Source organism: Dendrobates tinctorius, unplaced genomic scaffold (genome assembly GCF_039654945.1).
Source record: "Dendrobates tinctorius isolate UK_male_01 unplaced genomic scaffold, ASM3965494v1 ptg000086l, whole genome shotgun sequence".
Classification (NCBI taxonomy): Eukaryota; Metazoa; Chordata; class Amphibia; order Anura; family Dendrobatidae; genus Dendrobates; species Dendrobates tinctorius.
This window is the reverse complement of record NW_027361754.1, coordinates 18,186,897-18,211,632: the sequence shown is the minus strand read 5'-3', so window position 1 is coordinate 18,211,632 and position 24,736 is coordinate 18,186,897. Positions and strand designations below refer to the sequence as shown.

General features: G+C 41.5%; 1 protein-coding gene across 4 annotated transcripts in view; it reads left to right on the top strand.

Annotated features, from left to right (window-relative positions):
• Positions 1-4,249: 4,249 nt before the first annotated feature.
• LOC141097731 (carotenoid-cleaving dioxygenase, mitochondrial-like) overlaps positions 4,250-24,736 on the top strand; it is a 50,898-nt gene continuing 30,411 nt past the window's right edge. The window contains exons 1-7 of one of the 4 annotated variants that reach the window (XM_073585107.1): positions 4,250-4,484; positions 7,190-7,391; positions 9,630-9,841; positions 11,818-11,933; positions 13,928-14,030; positions 15,327-15,455; positions 15,752-15,912. In XM_073585107.1, coding sequence (XP_073441208.1) covers positions 4,448-4,484; positions 7,190-7,391; positions 9,630-9,841; positions 11,818-11,933; positions 13,928-14,030; positions 15,327-15,455; positions 15,752-15,912 — 960 coding nt within the window. In that variant the 5' untranslated portion in view covers positions 4,250-4,447. The remainder of the gene's footprint in view (positions 4,485-7,189; positions 7,392-9,629; positions 9,842-11,817; positions 11,934-13,927; positions 14,031-15,326; positions 15,456-15,751; positions 15,913-24,736) is intronic. The other 3 variants (XM_073585106.1, XM_073585105.1, XM_073585108.1) reach the window with 3 other exon arrangements.

The following is a 24,736-nucleotide window of genomic DNA, read 5'->3' as shown; positions in this document are numbered from 1 at the left end:
ATATGTTTTCATTATACCAATTAATTTTTGATTTTATGTCTCTTCACACACTGTGATTTTGGTGTGTATTCCTCTCCTACACGTTTCACACACGTGGTCTTTTCCCCTTTCTTTCATTTGGGGGTGAAGGGTTAATTCCCACACATTTCCGTTATTTTTTCTTTCTTCACATAGATTTTTTTCATATGTTTATAATAATAAATAATTTCTCTCTTTTTTATGTATATATATATATTATGTATATATATATATATATTTTTTTTTCTTGCACATTTTTTACACCCACTTAGTGGGTTAATCTTACCTATACATACTATAGTCTTTCATTTATCATGGTAATACGGGTGTATATATCCTTCAAATAATTTTATCTATTACACGTTTTTTCATATTAATAATAATAATAATATTTTTATCTAATAATATTTTTATCCATTCATGCATGCGTTTTGACGTAATTTTTACCTTTCATGTATTGTTTTCGTTCATATTCCATATAATGTGACATTGTTCTGGAAACTAAGGTGTTAATTTTCCCTTGGTTTTTTGGTCATTATTTTGCATTTTTTCGTTTCCTACAATTTTTTTCTGTTTGTCTAGTTCGTGTTATTGGAACCTCGCATCTCGAATAGACTGCTGAAATGAAATTAATTATGCGTTTTTCTGTTTAAAAAATATTTTTTTCATGCATATAGATTTTCTATAATAATTAGTTCTTGTTATGGGTGACTTCTTTTTAATATATATAATATTTTTTAACATTTCTTCAGCGGTATGCGATCTTGGTTTCTTCCATTTGTGGTTTTTTCTTTTTTCTTCTTTTTTCCTTTTTTTTATTTGTCTACCAACTCACGCCACGGATTTCTCATGGAATTTGAAATAAAATAACTAGTGACACATTTTAATTTTATTTTTATATATTTTTTATTTTTTATTTTTATCTTTATTCATTTTTTTCACATCAATTTCATTAGCGTATTTTTAATCATACATATACATTCACTTTTATAAATATCTATGTTGGAGACTCATACTAATGGTCGGATTATAAATTCTCTTTTAATTCAAACACTCTCCTTGGTGTAGCGGTGTGTTCGCTGGACTTTGATCCCTTTTTTTCTTTTTCATCACGTCGTGGGTTCATTTTACATATATATATATTTTTTTCGTTTATTCTTTATTTATTTTTTATCATCCTTTTTCTTTTCTTCTTTTTCTTTTATCTGTAAAACATAATAAAGATTTATTTTTAATTAGGGAATGTTTAACCTTTATGAACTCTTGACGCTTGAATCACTTTGATCTTTGACCTTTGTGGCGCTCCTCGTGTCTCTGAGGGCGCCAAATTTGAATCCTGTATGTATAAATGTGATGACAGCTCTCTGTAGTCATGTATCAACCCCTGAAGAAGAAGTGTTATGCTTCGAAACGCGTAGGGATTAAAGGGTTAACTTTTTTAACCTTGTGTGGTTATTGAATCCGTCTGGCAGCGCACTCAAAGTCCAAGAATTTATTCCTTATTGAACTGTGGTGCGGTTCCGCTGTGGACCGTTGGACGTGCAGCAGGCTGACTTACTATACAAGCTTTATTTTATCTTTGAGAAGGTGAGTTTAATACATTCAGTAATTGAACATTTTACCCGGATAAGACCCTATTGCGCTTTTGTTTCAACCTTCTAGTGAAAATAACCAGTTATATATTCTGAAATGCTCCTGTTATTGCATCCTATAGTTTCACCCTTTCCTGTCACATCTGCAATCAATAAAAGAAGGTTACAATTTTACAGCCTCTTTTTCTTAAAGAAGACAGGGGGTTTAGCTACATGTCTCATTGCACACCCTGCTAACGTGTATGAGGACAGTATAATGTAAGTCTATGAAAGCAGATGCCATAAACCTACATTTATCAGCCATTTATAACACACAGTATCTTATGGAGGACTGAGAAAACCACTTTAAAGGGGTTAACATCTTATGATACGTCTGGTTCACAGACAATATAGGGAGAGGCAAGGAATTGGTGACGTGTTCTATACTTATGTCAACTGCTCTGTATGTATACAGTTATGTGAAAAAGTGTTTGCCCCTTCCTGATTTCCTATTCTTTTTCATGTTTGTCACAATTAAATATTTCAGATCACCGAACAAATGTAAATATTAGCAAAGATAATAAAAGTAATCCCAAAATGCAGTTTTTAAATGAAAGGCTTTATTATTAAAGAGAAGAAGTCCAAACCTACAGGGTGCTGTGTGAAAAAGTGTTTTCCCCCCACCCCTTAAAGCATAAATTAACTGTGGTTTATCACATCTTTGGGAAGCGGAGTTCAAATTCCCTAGCCACATCCAGACCTGATTAATACCACACCTGTACTCAATCAAGAAGTTACTTAAAAATAGGACATGCCTGAAAAAGTAAAGTAGACCAAAAGATCCTCAAAAGCTAGACATCATGCCACGATCCAAAGAAATTCTGGAACAAATGAGAAACAAAGTAATTGAGATCTGTCAGTCTGGAAAAGGCTATAACGCCATTTCTAAAGCTTTCGGACTCCAGCGAACCACAGTGAGAGCCATTAACCACAAATGGCAAAAACATGGAACATTGGTGAACCTTCCCAGGAGTCGCCAGCCGACCAAAATTACCCCAAGAGTGCAGCAACGACTCATCCAAGAGGTCACAAAAGACCCCACAACAACATCCAAAGAATTGCAGGCCTCATTTGCCTCAGTTAAGGTCAGTGTTCATGACTCCAACATAAGAAAGAGACTAGGTAATATCCTGCATGGCAGAGTTCCAAGAGAAAAACCAATGCTGAGCAATAAGAACTTAAAGCTTCATCTCTGTTTTGCCAGAAAACATCTTGATGATCCCAAAATTTTGGGAGAATACGCTTTGGACTGTTGAGACAAAAGTTGAACTTTTTGGAAGGTGTATGTTCCATTACATCTAGCGTAGAAGTAACACAGCATTTCAGAAAAGGAACATCGTACCAACAGTAAAATGTGGTAGTGTGATGGTCTGGGGCTGTTTTGCTGCTTCAGGAACTGGAAGACTTGCAGTGGTAAATGGAACCATGAATTCCGCTGTGTACCAAATAATCCTGAAGGAGAATGTCTGGCCATCGGTTCATGACCTCAAGCTGAATTACACTTGGGTTATGCAGCCAGACAATAATACAAAACACACCAGCAAGTCCACCTCTGAATGGCTTAAGAACAACAAATTTAAGACTTTGGAGTGGCCTAGTCAAATTTCTGACCTTAATTTGATTGAGATGCTGTGGCATGTCCTTAAAAAGGCGGTTCATGCTCGGAAACCTTCTAGTGTGGCCGAATTAAAACACATTACTTGCCCCCATATAATAATAAAGCTTATGCTCACCTCCTGTTCCAGCACTCGCTCTCCTGGGGCTCCCGTGTGGTTGTTGTGACATGTGAGCCTGGCGCCCAATCAGGGCTATCGTCACCGTCCCCGCCTTTGGACAAATCGAACATGAAGAGGAAGTCTTGCCCAATTCAACAAAAGGCGGGGACAGTGACACCAATGCTGATTGGATGCCGGGTTCATGTGCCTCAACAACAGCACGGGAGCCTCGGGACCTCTAGTGCTGAAAGCTTGGGAATGGTGCCGACACATGAGGGGAGTATAGGCTTTATTATTTTATCAGGGCCAAGCGAGGGGTATAAGAAGGAATAGTTCAAGTAATGGACAACTTCTTTAATCCTCTAACTTTCTCCCTTGGACTGTTATTTATTTAATGTGTTATTATATATTTTTGTAATTGGCACTGTTCGTGTGATTTTTGTTGTGGTGCTATTTTCTCATTACCGATTGTTTTATATTTGTTCACATGTTTTTCTGGAGTCCCAGGGGGTTTGTTTCTGGATAGCTACCAAAACTCCATGTGGGGGGGGTCTATTGTCTTTTATTTGACCCTAGACTTATTTCTATGGTTTTGTGCAGGTTTTTAATAGATTTTAACTTTTATGTATTATTTGATTTTTTTTTGTGTATTTGAATCTCAATAAATAATAAAGATATTGATTTTCTTGTTTGGGATGTGCCTGTTTTAAGCATAATTTCCTTTTCCTTTCCGAATTGACATTAATTACTGTGCAGCATGATGAATTCTCTTCTCCGATGACTGATACATTTTAGCATCGGGATTGTTCCCAGTTCTAGAATTTCCTCCCATAAAGCTGCAGCACAGGGACCTGCATGTTACAACCTAAGACAATGAGGTTGCACAATGCACGTCAGTGCCAGCCCGGGCTTTTATTCTGATGTGCTCGTCATGTGACGAGCTTGTCAGTATCAAGCTGTAGACGTACAGAGGAGTCTGCTGATGGCCAAGAATGTAATTATCTCTCAGTCTACCGCATCCCGTGCATTACAACCGGAAGAGATCAGGATCTTACACAGAAGGCAGCACAGCCTCCGCCATCAATGGATTTTATACTCTCTGCCCTGTACAGAATACCAGGTAAGATGCAGATAGCACTGGATGATGCAGCAGTTTCCCTTCCACTATGTGGAGACATGTTGAGTAATAGAGATACGTTGATATAAATGATTAAAGGTAAGATAAAATGTCACCACACTGGCTGGATTCAGATATATCATCCGATGATCAAGTTATGCATTGGTGCAAACGCTAGATGCAAAGTTGTCTCTTTTTTATCCAGTGTCTGGTCCTTTTAAAAATCATATATGCAAAAGAATGAACCTAGCAAATATTTACCGTATGTGGCAATAAAATGATCACCGGCCGACCACTGTTACAGGTGACAAACATGAGTCTGAGCTACGTTCTAATCTACGTTCAGTATTTTACCTCTCGTCTTTAGGATATTATTTTATTTGCCAGCGTCTCACCCTTAGTGATACATGTGATTCCAGCAATGCTCGATTAGAAATGCCACTGAACTAAGTGTTGACTGCTGACAGCCACATCTTTAGTGTGGGCGCAATTCATGGTCCTGGGATTTAATTTCTGTTCCAAAGCATTCACTTTGTTTTTGCGTTTTCGTTTTTTGCTCTCCTTACTCCCAGAGCCATAATTCTTCTATTTTCCCGTCAATATGCCTGTATGAGGGCTTGTTTTCTGCAGGATGAGTTGTACTTTTTAATAACACCATTGATTTTACCATATAGTGTACCAGAAAACAGGAAAAAAAAATTCCAAGTGCGGTGAAATTGCAAAGAAAGTGCAGTTCCACAATTGTTTTATTTTTTTTTAGTTGCTATGTTCACTATATGGTAAAACTGACCGGCCATTATTATTTCTTAGGTCACTATGAGTTTGGTATATACCAAACATGTAAAAGGTTAGTTTTTATTTTAGTGTTGAAAAAAAATCCAAAGTTTGTAAGAAAAAAAAATGCTGACATTTTCGTAATCTGGGGTTGGATGAGGGCTTATTTTTTGTGCCCCGAACTGACGTTTTTATTGATACCATTTTGGTGTAGATATGACGTTTTGATCACCTGTTATTGCATTTTATTGCAATGTTGCGGCTACCAAAAACATGTAAAATTCTGGCATTTCGATTTTTTTTCTCACTACGCCGTTTACCTATCAAATTACTTTATATCTTGATAGATTGGACGTTTATAAACACAGTGATATCAAATATGCGTATGTTTTAATTGTTTTATTTTGAATGGGTTGATTTGAACTTTTATTATTTTTAAATTTTTTAAATATTTTTTAAAGCATTATTTTTTTTTACTTGCTTAAGAGACTTGAAGCTCCGATCGTCTGGGCTATACGTAACTGTGCTTCAGCCCTATGTGTAGCATAAATCATGATCTATGAAGGCCAGCCATGGGCGAGGTTCATAGGAAGGTCACCATGACAGGCACTGGGGTCTTCTGCAAACCCCCAGCTGACACCCCATCGACAACCCATGAGCACATAACGGGTGGTTGTGACACGCTTCCAGTTAGCGGGTGTTAAATGCCGCTCTTAAGAGATTGATAGTGGCATTTAACTTGTTAATAGCTGTGGGTTGATCAAATCAACTCTCATGTGCAGGCAAAGATGCGGGCTCAGCACCAGAGCCCGCAGCAAATGCTGGGACATGACCTTGGACGTACCTGTACATTCAAGGTGTCATAAAGGGATTAAACAAACAGGATCATAATTCATCACTAATGCGAAATAGAACGATGAGGAAATGGATATTTTTTTTGCCCTAGATTAAAAGCTTGGACAAAGTTGCAGCCAACCATGATATTTATTAAAAAAATGTCTACGATTCATGATGTTTTCCTTATCATCCAGTAGCATAGCCACTCTGAGGGGCCCACCTGAAGCTATGCTACTTTTAACTGTATCAGTGTCCGCTGAGCGCTGATACAGTTAAACTTTGCTACAGAGCAGGAAGACTACTGAAGGGGCCATGATACAGAGCGAGGGCTACTGAAGGGGCCATTATATAGAATGAGGGCTACTGAGGGGGCTATGATACAGGGTGAGGGCTACTGACTGGCCTATGATACAGAGTGGGGGCTACTGAGGGGGCCATAATACAGAGAGGGCTACTCAGGGGGCCATGGCTGTGTGGTGGCTACTTAAGGTGCCATTATATAGAGTGAGGGCTACTTAGGAGCCATGAAACAGTGTGGGGGCTACTGAGGGGGCCATCCATGATGACGATACAGTTGAAAGTGCAATGCCAGGTGGGGGGAATAGTGTCGTGAGACAAATATACTCACCCTGAAGGCCAGCATTTGAAATGTGTGCCCTAGAGGCACCCAATACAGGAGATTCCAGATCCCAGTAATGGCGACTTTTGTTTTTGTTGATTTGATATTAAAGAGGATGCACAAGGGAGGCCGATAGATAGGAAAGGAAATTGAGGCCAGATACAAATGTCCAACAGGTTTCGTAAGATGTAAGGAGTATGGAAAATGAATGCAGGAAACACAAGAAGTAAAATTTGTCTGTGGATGCAAATTTCAAGTTGTCATCAGAAAATATCATGATATTACACAAGCTGCTTTCACTTTAAATATAGGATTGCTTCTGCCCTTAGTGGAAACCATTACAGTATGGGCCGTGCAGATATCGGCAGGATATAGTTGTAATACCGTGGTGTAAACATGCGACTTTCGCTCCCTCTCCTGATCCTACATCAGGTACCGGGTGATAAACCTAATAAATGTTTCCTTTTCTCGTCAATAGGTCTCAATTATTTCTTTAATAAAGAGACAGATCAGTTGTGTGCTTTCACAGGAGAACAGAAGGAAAGTATCGCACCATTATTCCAGACCGTGGAAGAGACGCCGCAGCCCGTCCCCACCAGGATTACCGGGACGGTCCCAGGCTGGATCACTGGCAGTCTGCTTCGCAATGGACCGGGCCAATATGAGTTTGGAAATGACAAGTGAGAGTAATAACGATTAACCAGATGCCTAAAGAAGCCATTAATTATCCCTCTACCCACCTCATATCTACAGAAAATTTGGTTTCTTTGCAAAATTTTGAAACTTTCTGCTGTTTGCAATGAAACCAAAGAACAATGTAAATGGCTCAATACAACGAATATAACAAGTATTTTCCAAATTCAGCACAAATTGCCCTTTTTAATAACTCCTGAAGTCTCAGGATTATTCACTCCCTTCCTGATAAGACTCATCTGTCGTTATGAAAAAGTTCACAATCCCCTACTAGACAGTGGCTATGCCACCTGGAATATTGTGGTTAGCCTTCATATTTTCTGAGCTTTCTCTTTCCCACATCATGTGTAAATTTACATATTTCCTCACTTGTTTCTTGGGATTAGCTGAACTCCATGTTCTCAGCCAGGCTTTCTCAACCTGCGGTACACTTGACTGCCTAAGGGGGTACAGGCTGTGTTCTTGGCAGCCTCAGTGGGTACACCCTGAGTTCGAGAAACAAAATCCAGCCCTACTCTCTGTAACATCCAGCAATGATTTTATGCTTGCTTCTGGAGTTAGGGCTAGGCCGGGGAAGGCACCAACCAATTTCGCAGACCAGTTGTTCAAGTTAGTGCCGGTTCATAGACGCTTCAACGTGGGATACCCAGTGGCCCCAATCCAGTCCTGCAAACCCTTACCTGACTTACAGCAGCTGCTGGCTGTCATTGCAATGTCATCCACCCTGCAGCTTCCTCAGCAGTGATGCCAGTACCAATGGTCTACATATTTAGCAGTGTGAAGTTATAGCTCACAATATATCTGTGCTGTCTTCTCCTCGTTCTGCCTAACTCTGTGCTAATACTAGCACAGAATCTACAAGTACAACCCCCCAAACGAGTTTCCGCCTTCAACCCTTATCTGCAAATAGTGTCCGATTTGGCTTTTGTCCTAATTCAAAGAGATGGATAATATGAATGATAACAAAAGAGCCCAGAAAAACTTATAAACAGAATAAAGGTGAACTTCAAGCTCAAGAAACATCAGTGTCAGATCGCACCATCCGTCGTTGTATGAGCCAAAGTTGACTTCATGGGTGACGACCAAGGAGGACACTGTCAGGGAACTACACCTAGGATAGTTGGTCGCCAGATGGGCCTGCTTCACATTGGACTATTCTGAAATGGCCTTCTATGAGCCCTAACCTAAATCCTATTGAGCATCTTTGGAAAGAGCTGAAACATGCCATCTGGAAAAGGCAACCTTCAAACACGAGAAAACTCAGAAGTCTCATTGACAGTTACAGGAATCGTTTGATTGCAGTGAATGCCTCAAAAGGTCTTGCAACAAAAATATTAAGTTAAGGGTACCATCATTTTTGTCCAGGCCTATTTCATGAGTTTTATTTAAAAAAAAAATCTGTGGAAACAAGGTTGAAAAGCAAAGTCTGACTTTCATTTGTTAAGTTTTATAGATTTTTTATTTATTTTTACTTTTGTCAGATTCAAGTTATTTCTGTCACCATTGTGGGCTTTTCTGTCATTAAATGAGGGGTACCAACAATTTTGACCACGTGTGTATATATGATCTCTCCACCTAAATACCTGATCACAAACATACCAGAAAAACTGACCTTACACGGTCCATGCTCTCACCACCATGCTTTGTCAATCGTTGGTCTTCTGACTCAAAGTAACAGTTTCGTATATTTCCATGAGGCTGTTAGTTTAGCTAAAAATTAATTGAATTCAAACTAATTGACTGCCACTCAATAAATCCAGTGCTTGTCCGAGAGCCTTCATCAATCAAAATGGGCCAATGGCCCAGAAATATGGTAGTTTATTGCGTTAGTATCTTCCCAGCTTTACTGTGATAATTATTGGTTGAGTGGATCAATCATTTTTGTTATCACATGGAATTTGATTTACTCCCTGGTAAATGAGGTGAAGGGGCTGAGCATCCTGTACATTTATGGCATAACCGCAGAGAGATGCGGAACCCACATAACGCATCTCTGAAACAGAGCCTATAGAAAGTTGAAGCCGTTTCTGCATGTCCGATCTCGTTTTAGGCGACACTCATGGCTCTAAACTGCATTGGATTAAAAAAAGTCTAACTTCACAACGCTGTTAATAATTCTTGCCCAATGTTAATAGTGAGAATTCTTTAAGTCTGAACTACAATAACATTGTACAGATTATTAATATTGTATTTGGTGTAGATTTGATGATCACTTTTTTTGGCAGATTTAACCTCTGGTTCGATGGGATGGCTCTTATGCACAAATTCACAATTGAGAAGGGAAATGTAACTTACATGAGTAAGTTTCTTCAAAGCGAGTCCTACAAGGCAAACAAAAGTGAAAACAGGATTGTGGTTTCTGAACTTGGCACTGTGGCCATGCCGGACCCCTGCAAGAGCATGTTTCAGCGCTTTGTAGCTATGTTTGAAATGCCAAGTAAGTACCTTAAATACTAACCGCATACACGATAGTCACTCTGACGACTACAACAGTAACTACCTAGATACAATGCTAACCATCCTTAGTGGTAACCAACCACCAAACCAAACCAATAGTCATCGCAAACCCAACAGTCCCTTCCCCACAAGGCACAACAGTTCGGTAAAGCACAACAGTAACCACTTAAACAAAATTAGACACAACATTAACCACCTCCTCTCTTGAGACACAACAGTCCCTTCCCGGTCAGGCAAAAAAGTCCCTTCTCTGCCAGGCAAACCAATCCCTTCCCCGCCAGGCAAAACAGCCCCTTCACAGTCAAGCAAAACAGTCCCTTCTCCGCCAGGCACAACAGATCCTTCTCCGCCAGGCACAACAGTTCCTTCTCAGTCACGCACAACAGTTCCTTCCCCATCAGGCAATTATTCACATCATTTGAAGCCCAAAATTTAAAAAATAAATAAATAAAAAATTCAGGCAAACACTGTGCATAGAAATTATCGTCCCTCTGCACTAATTTCTTGATATCACAAGTTGCAAAAGTTTGTGAGCTTTGGCTCCATCCCCTGTATTGTAGAGAAAGAGAGTTTCTCTCCCATTGACATCAACTTTCAGGGGAAGGGTTAGTAGGCCCCCCCATACACACTAGATGGTCGGATGATCCTGCCAAAATGGACTGTCTTGGACATCTTTTATCTAACATGTATGGAGGCCTATACTTTACGTTTTTCCTTGCTTTTGGATCAACGTTTGTGTTTAACTTTGTGAAAAAAATGGTGTTATTTGACCTAATAAAATAATATAAAAAAATACCTGTTCATAAACTGTATAGAAAAAATTCCCCTCAAACTATTAAACTACTAATGCCGCACTTTTCAAGCTGTAGAAAAGGGAAACATACAATAAGTATAAAAATGTGCATAACAAAACATGAAGCCGAATGTAGCAAACATGGCACCGCAGGTAAACATCGAGAATAAATGCCCTCGGGTTTTTGTTTTCAGAAGTTTTGCCACTTCTGATTATTACACCAACCTTTTGGGACTGTTCCCATAGATATTAAATAACTATTTATTGCACAAATTATCCATCTGATCCTGTTTCACACATGAAAGAGAAAGGAACCTAAGTTTGTCTTTAGTTACATCCAGTTTCAACAATAAATTTCCCTTCCCCCCTCAAAAAAAAGAAACAGCCCCATTTCCTTAGGCTACATCCATTTCCTTTGGTTCAACTCTCAAAAAGGGTTTTCTGGACATCTAAGATTGATAATATAGCGAAGGCTGCAGCCAACCTGTGGCCGTTGATTGACTGCAGCGGTGATGTGACAATGTCATGTGAACCCTGAGTGACACAGTGCCAACATTGGAGGAACGTAAGCGATTTTTATTCGTAAGCGATTTTACCTGCCCCTATAAAAATAAATTTTATTTCAATTATTAGCCCCCCCCATAATGTTATACCCTGCAAACAGGATAGAAGACAACTTACTGATTGCTGGGGGTCTTAGTGAAGGGAACCCCCATGATCATGACAAAAGCCTCTTCCTAACTGCAGAGGTGCTTATGCTCAGCTTTTGCTATCCCGATTGTCTATGGAACTGCCAAAGAGATGGGTGGAAGCCAAGCACCAAGCATACGCACCTTCTCCCCACCTTCTGCAGAGCTGTTCTTGGATCCCATGATCTCGATCCCAGAAGTTGGATTTCAAGGGATCTGCAAATTATCCCCTATCTTTTAAGTGGGGTCAAACTGTTTCTGGCAGTGGACAACCATTTTACGGAGTGTCATGGAAGCCCAATCTAACCATTCAGCTACACAAAGTCATAATGACAAAGAATAAAGAAGATTGACAAATACAAAAACTTAATTAAGAAAAAAAAAAATTAACCCTCGATTGTTTGGCTGGTTGGCTTTATGTTTGGAAATGTGCATTTTTTTGTATCATGTATTATCTTTATTTACTGTCCTTAGAACCGACCGACAACGGGAGCGTGAACTTTATGAAATACAAGAAAGATTATTGTGTCAGCACAGAAACCAACATATTCTATAAGGTGGATCTAGCAACGCTGGAAACTGCAGGAAAGGTGATTTTTCTTTCCAACATTTCATGTTGCCAGTATAATATCATGAGTCACGCTTAAAGGGTTTTTCTGCAGATCTTGGCCATGCTTATATGGAAGAAGAAAAAAGCCCATTCTACTAGTGATGAGCGAGTATACTTGTTACTCGAAATTTCCAGAGCATGCTCGGGTGATCTCCAAGTATTTGGATGTGCTCGGAGATTTAGTTTCTGTTGCCGTAGCTGCATGATTTGCAGCTGCTACACAGCCTGAATACATGTGTGGATTTCCTAACAAACAGGTAATCCCCACATGTATTCAGGCTGTCTAGCAGCCACAAATCATGCAGCTACGAGGACAGAAACTAAATCTCCGAGCACATCCAAATCGGTGATCACCCGAGAATGCTCTGGAAATCTCGAGTAGCGAGTATACTCGCTCACCACTAGTCTCTACTGGACTGGAGGTGATGACATCCCGGCCATCAGTAACCAGACCCTACAGTAAGTCCATGTCCTCAGAAGACGTATCATGGGGTAGTGACATCATTACTTTTGGTCTGTCAAAAAACATTGGGGCGGCAGTGCAGGAGTAAAAGGCAGATTCTAAGGATATGACTGATTTTAGTTTTTTACTTTTATAAATTCTTTTATAAAAGCAAGGAAAACTGAGCTGCAATACCAGACACAACCCATAGACAGTTGTAATAATATACATGGAAAAATCAACATTTTTTTAGTCACATAAAACCCCTTTATCAGCGATTCAAAAACTACAGTTGTCAATGTATTTATGACATATCCAATATTGCAGTGCCCGTTATTTTGATTGAGAGTAAGGATATGTGCCCACGTAGCGATTCTGAAGCAGAATATTCCTGAGCAGAATCGCACACCCTGCTCCCGGGAAAACGCATGCGGTTTTTGATGCGCTTTTTTAAGCATTTGTCAAGCGTTTTAGCATGCGTTTTCCTAAGTGTTTTTGCCAATACAATTGATGGTATGCGGAATCGCGGGCGATTCCGCAAAATTAATGAACATGCTGCGTTTCCACAGCGGTAAAAAAAACGCACCATTGGCACAACATGTGCATTTTCAAATATGATTGAATGGAATGCTTTTCTTAAACATTTCCGCGGCAGAATCGCGCGTTTAAAAACGCCGCGGAAACGCTTAATTAATGCTATGTGGGCACACAGCCTAAAAGTTCATGTCCAATAATGAAGATATTCTGTGCAAGAATACTTTGAGAGGAAATTATGGCATCCAGTTTAATGGGGCATAACTTTTTATGTTTCTCTCTACTGTAAGGTTGCAGCCAGACAAGTCCTGGACAGGGGGGTATGTATCACGGATGTGACTAGCCTCGGTGATGCAGGACCCAGAGAAGCAGGCTCCAGAATGAATAGTGCTAAGGTTTTTTTTTTTTTAAATGGGTCCTGATTTTGGAAATGATCAGAAGAGCTGGGTGGGCCTGTATGTTTCATACCTCTAGTTCCAGGCCTTTGAACGGCCTATTTAAGGTAGTTCACCTGCCTTATTCAGGGTCTGTGTGTAGAGGTGGAAAGACTTTGTATATGCCTTTGCCAGAGGCTGTTAGTGCAGGACTGGTATTTAAACGGGTGAGCCCGTGCTATTATTTGGACTGTTCATTTTCAGTTTTGTTTGCCTCTTACTTGAAAGAAAAGCCATTGTTTTCCATTCTGCTGAAATTGTATGAACTATAATAATCTTTCCTGTTTACACAGAGAAGCTTTATGGATCTAGCGTCTACTTAAGAGCGTAAATCCCCTTTACATGAAATAAAAAAGTAGGGACTTAGAATACTGTAATACGTGGCGGTTGGAAGGATTTATGCAATATGCTCTTATGCAACAAGAGATTTAATACTTTTCATGAGATATACATTGCATAAAAGTTATCTAAAGTTCAGAAGCCGGGAGCCTAACTTGTCATCTTCCCTTTCGAGTTTTTGGAAGAAGAAAAGCACTTCACTAACTGGATAACATCTCCTTGCAGATTGACTGGAGTAAATATATTGCTGTGAATGGGGCAACAGCTCATCCTCATTATGACCCTGATGGGACTGCATACAACATGGGCAATTCTTATGGCAAGCAGGGTAAATGTTAAAATAATAGAACAAATTATGGAACCGTTGCAAAACTATCTGCCATGTATGAGTACATTTAGGCATTTCCATAATTCCCTTATAACTGACAACGTTTTTATCATCCTGTAAGTTTTACATTTCCATGCCACGGTAGAGACCCCGAGCTGTCTTTAATCTTCAATTACATACATTCATTGTCCTAAAGTGGCCTATGTTAGAATAATCTTATTAATTCAGTGGTCGCCGTTGTCCACTGCCTTTTTCTATTGTCATTATTGGCCATGGTGTTGCTTTTCTCTTCAACAACTTTGAAAAGATTACTGTTATAGCTATACTTATATTTTTCAACCTTCATAATTACCTACTATATCTGGAGGGTCTAAGAGGGAACATTTCTCCTTATGGAGAGTGCTCAGCCTATGTAAGGAGACTTGTAGGCCATGCAATGCTCCTCTGGAAATTTAATATGCAAATATCCTCTATAGAGAGGAGGCGGACTGGATGTCTAGTGCCACCTTTTGAATGTAGCTGTCGTAAAAGTCAATATCAACCCTTTAATGAGCCTTGTTGCATGACTTAAGGTTAAAGAAAGCTAACCAGACACATGTTTTGGAGTGTTTAACAATCATTAGTGTCAAGTTTGACTGGGTAAGAGGCATCTGACAGGGATCTATAAGGGAGAATATTTTTCCTTGTGGAGAGTGGCAAGCATTGCATGGTCTATAAGTCTCCACAAGGAGAAATGTTCTCTCTTTAACCACCTGTCAGAGCTCTTCCCGCCAAATCGAACCTCCTGCTTTGCACTGATGAGTGTCAAAAACCCCCAAACTGTATCTGCAAATAGACTTTTTTTTATCCTGTCATATGGAAAGGCTCGTTGCTGACTATTTGGATTGCTACTCCCAATAGTTGGCTGTACAGTTTAAGTCCACTTCTTCATTGCACACTGTAGCTAAAGAAATTCTAAAGTGACGAGTCATACATGGGCTACAGGAAACAGTGTAGACCTAAAAGGCCACTAACGGAATAGATGTGTGGCTAAACTAGTCCGGGTCCCAAGACGCCCACTGATCACTCAAAACACCCCTAGCCATGCACACAGAGGCTATACCTAGGTTTTGAATCATTTGTGGTCTTAGGACCCACTCCTCGAATGATGCTCATGAAATTAGAGGCAAAAAAACGCCCAAAGAGTAAACATTTGTACTAAAATTCTAAGAGTAGTTTACCATTGTAAAGTTAATCCCTTTTGCATGAAATCCATATGATAGATTGCATGATTTTTGATTCGTTTATGACTTGCAGGAACGTTCTATAACATTATTAAGGTGCCTGCTCAGGAATCAGAGAATGAAGATGCACTGCATGGAGCACAGATTATTTGTTCTATACCAGCAAGTGACAATTTCCATCCCTCCTACTACCACAGCTTTGGTGAGTATAGGAAAGTACAAAGATTGATGTAAATGAAGCAGACAGATATTGGCATTTGGCAAACTTCACCGTGATTAAATTGTTGTCAGGTCTGGTTCTGCTTCCTAGAACATTGAGCATATAGAAGGTATGTCCTAGAGAGTGATCTGTGACTATTGTAGTGCAAGTAGCAACATGTCATCAATGGTGGATATCCAGACAGAAAGAGAAGTGATTGTCAAGAAATGTAAGTAAACAAAGTACACCAAGTACACACAAGCAAAGAATTTCCTTTTTTATTTCCTGTTTTCGCCCAGGAATGACAGAAAACTACATTGTGTTCATAGAACAATCGGTCAAGATCAATGTGCTGAAAATATGGATGAGCAACATGACCGGATCATCTATAATTGACTGCTTTAGTTGGGATCCCAGATATGACACCATTTTTCATGTGGCAAATAAACACACAGGCAAGGTAAGACTAGGGCTGCCACCAAGAATTTAAGGGCCTCATACTGGTACCATGTTCAGGCCCCCTTGAAACTCTGGCTAGGCTCCACCCAAGCTCCACCTCAACCTCTGGAACCTCCCACTGTCCCACCGTCCACTCTTGGAAAAAAATCAACTTCTGTACCACGTCCTCACCAATCAGATATTATCAGTTCCCATCTAACACCATATCACATACATAACCAGCAGCTTTTGATTTGGTCAAAAGATTTTTTAAGCGCCACCACGACAAAGCAGACTCTTCTGGCGAGGCCCTATTCTAGTCTAGTCTACTAAAAATTTGTTAAAATACCCAATACTCTTTTTATGTATAATTTTATTTACTTTTCTTTACGGGAATGAGTCGCAAACATTTTTTAAAATGATCAATAATATCCACATACAAGGAACAAATACTGTCACACCATGACCAGAGCTTATATTATCATCACATAGTGACTGAATAATGCCACATACAATGCACAAATACCGCCACAGCATGGCCGGACCACATATTACCACCATATAGTTACCGAATAATACCACAAACAAGGGAGAAATATCACCACAGCATGACAATATCACATACTACCAGCACATAGTGACCGAATACTACAATACTGTTCATTACTAAAAACCATAATGCTAATCTAATATATAAAGCTCAATGTGTGTATGTATGTATGTGTGTGTGTGTGTGTGTGTGTGTGTGTCCGGGATTGGCATCCGCACCGTCGCAGCTACAGTCACAAAATTTGACACAGTCACACGTCTGGACCCCAAGAGCGTCCTAAGCTATGTTGTGAGGCAAAATTTTAACCCCGCGCGTTTCAATTCACCAAACAATTTTGCCCCTATCTACATAGTGGGGGAAAAAGTGTGTGTGTATCAAGCTCTGCCCCTCATTCGACGCTGATGTCATCATAGGTTGCAAGCCCCGCCACTCATTATGATGTCATAATGGTTGACTATGGGATGGAGGATGTGTGATGGGTATATGGGCACTGGACTATGGGATGGAGGATATGTATGACGGGTATATGGGCATGGGACAATGAGATGAAGGATGTGTGATGGGTATATGGGCACTTGACTATGGGATGGCGAATATGTATGATGGGTATATGGTCATGGGACTATGGGATGGAGGATAATTATAATTTGCTATAACTAACCACAGTTAGTTACTATGCCCGGGCAGCGCCGGGCTCTACAGCTAGTCTAATATATAAAGCTCAATGTGGGTGGTGTGTATGTATGTATGTGTGTGTATGTCCAGGATAGGCATCCGCACCGTCGCAGCTACAGCCACAAAATTTGGCACAGTCACACGTCAGGACCCCGAGAGTGTCCTAAGCTATGTTGTGAGGCGAAATTTTAACCCTGCATGTTACAATTCACCAAACAATTTTGCCCCTATCTATATATTGGGGAAAAAGTGTGTGTGTATCAAGCCCCGCCCCTCATTATGATGTCATAATGGTTGCCATGGCAACGCTGATGTCATCATAGGTTGCAAGCCCCGCCGCTCATTATGATGTCATAATGGTTGACTATGGGATGGAGGATGTGTGATGGGTATTTGGGCACTGGACTATGGGATGGAGGATGTGTGATGGGTATATGGGCACTAGACTATGGGATAGAGGATATGTATGACGGGTATATGGGCACGGTACTATGGGATGGCGGATATGTATGATGGGTATATGGGCACGGGACTATGGGATGGAGAATATGTGTGATGGGTATATGGGCATGGGACTATGAGATGAAGGATGTGCGATGGGTATATGGGCACTCGACTATGGGATGGCGAATATGTATGATGGGTATATGGGCATGGGACTATGGGATGGAGAATTGGTATGATGGGTATATGGGCATGGGACTATGGGATGGAGGATGTGCGATGGGTATATGGGCACTCGACTATGGGATGGAGGATATGTATGATGGGTATATGGGCACGGGACTGTGGGATGGAGGATAATTATAATTATTAACAGTTAGTTACTATGCCCGGGCAGCGCCGGGCTCTTCAGCTAGTATTAACATAAGTGCCATTATATACAGAAGCACTGTACATAGTAAGCAGTGTATAGTGTCAGTATACAGGTAATACAGTGATCACCGGTGACATTATACACAGGAGCTCTGTGTATAGTGTGCAGGTAATACTGTGATCACCAGTGTTGTTATCCAAAGGAGCTCTGTATAAAGTATATAGTATATGATGTCAATGTACAGGTAGCACACTGACTCACCAGTTACATTTCTAGTTGAAGTCCTTCATCTTTACTTTTCTTCATCCAGCGCAGCTTCTTCCAGCCAGGGCTTCTCTGCAGAGAATAAGTTATCTAGAGCTCCACTTCCAGAGCACATTCCCCAATTTTACCCAAAATTCTCCACTACACCAGATGAAGAAAAAAAGTGACATAGTGCCACCCTGAAAGTAAAAGGACCCCCCTCAATTCGTCATTTGCTAACCCCCACCCTCAACTGATAATCATTCGATCTCCCTCTCACCCCACCCTCAAGTCATCATCACTTGCTTTATCCCACCCCCAGGCTCAATTCATAATGATTTTCTGTTTCCTATGTCCAATTCTCAATTCATAATTATTTGCTCCCCCCACATTTAATTCATTTTATTAAAAAAGAAAACTTTTTCATACTTACCTCTCATACAGTCCCCTGCAGCTCCAATTCTGGTGTCCAGCTTTTACTTGTGCCGACGCAATGATGTCACAGAAGAGGCAGAAGGAGCTCCAAACTGCATGTGCTGCCATTCTGTTGAAAACCATGCAGCTCCAGGAAAGTTTCCTTTGCCGTTGACATGTGCGCGGCAACCCACCCCTGTCCCTAGGGCCGGATGAGCAGAAGCAAAAGAGGGGGGCTCGAACTGAGTCCAGGCCACCTTCTTTGCTTCTGCTCACTGGGCCCCATACACCAGTAAGGGTAGTAATGCTCTGATGGCGGTCCTGCAAAAAACTATAGAATCCTAGAATGTTGGAGTTGGATGGGACCTCAATGCAGGATTCACTAAACCATCTTAGACAGATGTCTGTCCAGACTCCGTTTGAAGACTTGCATTAAAGGAGAACTCTCCACGTCTCATGGCAGCCCGTTCAACTCTTTGATCACCTAAACTGTCAAAAGTTTTTTTTCTAATATCTAATCTGTGTCTTCTCCATTTCAGTTTCATTCCATTGCTTCTTGTGTTTCCATGTGCAAAGGAGAATAAGAATGATTCCTCTACATTGGGACAGCCCTTCAGATATTTGTAGACCGCTGTTAAGTCTCTTAGCCTTCTTTCTTGAAAGCTAAACATTCTCAGATCCTTTAACTGTTTCTCATAGGACATAGATTGCAGTCCGCTCACCATCATGGTAGCTCTTCTCTGATCTTGCTCCAGTTTTTTGATGACTTTTTTAAAATGTGGTGCTTAGATGAGGTCTGACCAAGGAGAAGTAGAGGGGGATAATTACTTCATATAATCTAGACTCTATAGTCTCTTGATACATCCTAGAACTGTGTTTGCCTTTTTTGCTGCTGCATCACACTGTTAACTCATGTGAAGTCTGTGATCTATTAGTATACCCACCTTTTTCACATGTGCTGTTGCTTCATTCTATTTCTCCCATTCTGTAGATGTAATCTTCATTTTTCTTGCCCAAATGTAGAACCTTGCATTTCTCCCTGTTAAATACTATTCTACAGTATTAGTCACTGCCCATTGTTCAAGCTTATCTAGATCTTTCTAAATACTTTATCTTCTCTAGTGTTAAGGGCCCGTTACACACAGCGATCTCGCTGGCGAGTTTGCTGATTTTGTGACACATCAGCGATCTCTCCAGCAAGATTGCTGTGTGTGACATCCAGCAGCGATCGGCCCCCCTGCTGGGTATCGCTGATCGTGCTGGATTGTCCTGGGCCATTTTTTCATTGCTGGTCTCCCGCTGGCCAGCTCGCATCGCTGCGTGTGGCAGCGGGAGCCAGCGATGAGCGATGCTGCACGCTGGTTACCAATGTAAACATCAGGATTCTAAGTGCTGCGGGGCCCTTAGAAACCCGATGTTTACCCTAGATACCAGCGTGCACTGCAGGCAGGGCGGGAGGTGGAGGCAGAGCGGCGCACAGACCAGAGTAGCAGATAGCAGAGCTACGCCGGTCTGTCTGTGCGCCGCTCTGCCTCCACCTTCCACCCTGCCTGCAGTGCACGCTGGTATCTAGGGTAAACATCGTGTTTCTAAGGGCCCCGCAGCCCTTAGAAACTTGATGTTTACGTTGGTAACCAGCGTGCTCGCTGGTCCTGATCGCTGAAGGGGCTGTCTATGTGACAGCTCACCAGCGATCAGCTAACAATGTCCCAGCGATCCCATCCACGTCGGATCGTGGGTGGGATCGCTGGGACATCGTTATGTCTAACGGTACCCTTAGGGTCCCATTACATTTAGCGATGTACCAGCGATCCCGACAATGATACGACCCAGTCAGGATCGCTGGTGCATCTCTAAATGGTCGCTAGTGAGCTGCAAACAGGCAGATCTCACCAGTGACGCAGCAGCCCGTCGGCGGTCACTCTTACCTGTCACACCGCAACGATGATGACGACTTCCTCCTGCGTCCATGCGTTGCTAGTCGGCGCCAGCGGGACGCCAACAAGGAAAAAATGGCCCAGGACATTCAAGCGCGATCAACGATATCCAGCGGGGGGGCCGGTTGCAGGAACATGTCACATGTAGTGAGATCGCTAGTGATCTCGCTGTTGTGTCACAAAATCGGTGACCCTTTAGCGATATCGCCAGCGATCTCGCTATGTGAGAAGGGGGCTTTAGCTATCCCTTATAGCTTTGCATCGTCTGCAAATTTGATTACTTTACCTTCAGTTCCCTTATCTAGATAATTTATAAAATGTTGAACAACACTGAGGCCAGAACAGAGCCTTGTGGTACCCCACTTGAAACACTTTTCGAATTTGATGTGAAAACTCTTTATTACCACTCTTTGAGTACGATCACTGAGCCACTTATTACTACGCCTACTGCACGTATTTTCTGGATAGGAAGATTAATCCTCCACAAATCAGACCACTTTGAAGAAAAGTGATAGTGTTGCTAGAACTGAAATCAGTTCTACATTTGGCACACTGGTATGGAACAAATTATGGCTATTAAACGCTAAATATCATTGCCCAATACGCCAGCTTCCCTTAGTTCATTGTGTATGTCACTTACATTTGGTGGCAACAGTAAATTGGTTGTCAAATATTCATTTTTCAGGAGCGCACTGCACCCTACCTGCCAGCTCCTTGCCTGCTTCGGGAAGTTTCATAGCAAAAGTAGCATTATGGTGGAGGAGCATCATGGTTATGGCTGCGCACTGAATGACAACATGAACTAGCAGAATTGTTGTGCCTCTTATTCACACTGTGTGATCTCCAACTCTGCAATCTATGGCAGAATCGGAGAAGCGAAGGGAGACTGAAGCTAGCCATGTCCAGCCAGCTATAAAGGACTCACTTGTGCAGGCCCCAGACAATCTGATAAGTGTCCTGAATGTGGTCTTGCAACAAGTTAGACTACTTATAGCAGAATTTTCAGGCATAGGCTACATGGAAAAATACAGTTTTATGAAGCTTTCCTATAGAAGATGTATGCTATTTCTGCATAGAAGTAATTAAGGAAATGGATAAGTGACCACAATGGGCACAGTCCAAACCCCCAATCCTTTTTGTCAGGGAGAGGAAGTGCAGCTGTCTACAGCAAACAAATACACTGTGAATAGAGTGGCTGTACGCATACATGGCCACTGCTCCTTTCCAACAGGGCATTTCAGACTCCTTGTTGAGTTGGAACAACACCTTTAAATTAAGTTACTCAGTACTCAGATCTGCGGCAGGTTCAGAGACCATGAATGGAGCGTGATCACAGATTTATTAAAATTTGAAATTTCATTGCTTCAATCTTGAGTTTAGACAACTCCTTGAAATTATACGATAGACACATTGCATAAGGCTTAATGTGTGCAATGCTGTGGGGTATGTACCCCAATGTAGTCCTCATTATCGTTCATATAGCTAAGGAGTGTTTGCTGGATACTGCATTTTAAACACCAAGATGCTGTGGTAAATCTAAAGTTGATGGAGCCCAGATATACGACACCTGATGACACATGCTAAGTTATGCTATGAAGACTCAGAGTCCAAATGGAAGAACGTTTATAATAAAAAAAATTGGATGATTTTTTAATGTCCTCTAGTGATAGGTGAAGGCTTTACATTCTCTACTAAAGGACTGGGACACTGACCAATCACACCAACAATATTACAATAGATTGAAAAATACAGTAAAAACTTAGAATTGTAATATAAGTTTGATTAAACATATAATGAGTTACAATGAAATAAACAGTTTAAAAGGGAATTGTGGTAACCAAACATTATCATCTATAAACAGGATCAGTGCCGCCATCAGGGCATTACTGCCCTGACTGGCGTATGGGGCCCACATCGGGCCCCGTCACTTTTGTCGATCAGGCCCCACTGCCCATCAAATAACTGAACCTGTGTTCGAGACGCAGGCTCAGTTACTGAACAGAGGCCGGCAGCTGACGTCAGTGTGCATTTGACGGCGTCTAACGTCATGGTCAGTCGCCGGCAGTGCGCGTGCTACAACGGAGTTGATGGGCCTTCGCCGCAGGACCATGGCCAGGTATGGAGAAAGTGTTTTTTTTTCTATTGAAAGCTGCATGCCGGGGGGCAGAATGGACACGGGGGGCAGAATGGATGACACAGGGGGCAAAATGGAGGCACGGGGGCCACAGGAGGACAGAATGGACACAGGGGGGAAAATGGACACAGGAGGGCAGAATGGACACAGGGGGGCAGAATGTAGGCAAGGGGGCAGAATGGACGATGCAGGAGGCAAAATGGAGGCACAGGGGCAGAATGGACACAGGAGGGCAAAATGGACACAGGGGGGCAAAATGGACACAGGAGGGCAGAATGGACACAGGAGGGCAGAATGGACACAGGAGAACAAAATGGATAAAGGGGCAAAATGGAGGCACGGAGTTAGAATGGAGATGGGGCAGAATGGACATAGGGGGCAGGATTGGAGACACGGGGGCAGAATGTGTGACACAGGAGGGGGCAGGATGGGAGACACATGGTGCAGGATCATGGGGCAGAATGGAGACAGATGGAGCGGCAGAATCATGGGACAGATGGGGCAGGATCGGGAGATCATATGGGGCATAATGGATACTCATGAGAGCAGGACGGGAGAACATATGGCTGGAGCCAGAAATGAGATACACGGGGCCAGGATGGGGATATTATTACCATAGGGGGTAATTAAGGTATATTATTACTGCAATGATATATTTATTTTATTTTTTTGAGGATGCTGTTTTAAATAGGGGATGGTCCTGTTAATGTGCAGAGCGACACTATCGCCTTTTTTTTCTTCATCTTGGTGTAGTGTAGAAGTTGGGAAAAAATTAAGTAATGTGTTCTGCAAGCAAAGCTCTAGATAACTGTTATTTCCTGCAGAGACGAACACTGGCTGGAAGATGGCGTTCTGTGCTGGATGAAAGATGAAAAGCGAAGATAAAGGACTTCACCTAGAGACGTCATTGGTGAGACAGTGTGTTCCCTGTACACTGACACTATACACTGTATACAGAGCTCCTGTTTACAATGTCACTTGTGATCACTGTATTACATGTGCACTGGCACTATATACAGAGCACCTGTGTATGTCACTGGTGATCACTGTATTACCTGTGCACTGACACTATATACAGAGCTCCTGTGTATAATGTCATCAGTGATCACTGTATTTCCTGTACACAGACACTGCATGCTAAGTACAGATCTCATGTGTATAATGGCACTAATGGTGATAGTATTGTGTTTTTTTTATTAATGATCAGTATTATAGTATTCAGTCACCATGTGGCGGTAATATGTGGTGTGGACATGGTGTGGCGGCATTTGTTCCTTGTATGTGGTATTATAGGTCAGTATGTGGTAGTAATATGTGGTCTGGGCATGGTGCGGTGGTGTTTGTACCTTTTGGATGTGATATTATTGGTCATTTTAAAAATTGAAAAATAAATAAAAATATACATAAATTGTATTGGATATAGTAACAAATGTTTAATAGGTTAGAGTAGAGAAGAGTAGGGCCCTGCCAAAAGAGTCTACCTTGTGGTGGTGGATTTAAAAAATCTTTTGGCCAGAACAAGAGCTGCTGGCTATGTGTGTGATCTGGTGATGGGAACTGTTAATGTGTGATTGGTGAGAAGTGGAGTTTTTCCAAGAGAGAGCAGTGGGACTGTGGACAGTTCAAAAGGTGGAGGCGGGGCTGGGGTAGAGCCTGGGCGGAGTCTCAAGGGGGACCCCAAAAATTTTGCCAGTATGGGGCCCCAAAATTCCTAGTGGCAACCCTGATCAGGATACAAGATAACTTCTAGATGGGTTGGGGTCTGACTTATGGGTGGCCATTTTTGTTCTCTGTCATAATGGAGAGAAATTCCATATGCTTGATCGTTATGCCCTAATTCTCTGTGTGACTTTTGGAGAAAGTGAAGTGCTGTGTCCGGTTACATCAGGCGGTTCCATAGAGGATTAATGGCATACAAATATACCCCACTCTGATGATTGGTGGGGGTCTCAGTAGTAAGATTGCATTGCATCAATGTTTATACCATGCCTTCTACTGTGGAGAGGTGGAAACTTCTTATAACCAGAATATGTTTTTTTTAAACCTTACGGTCAGTTTCCAAATTCCTGAATTTCT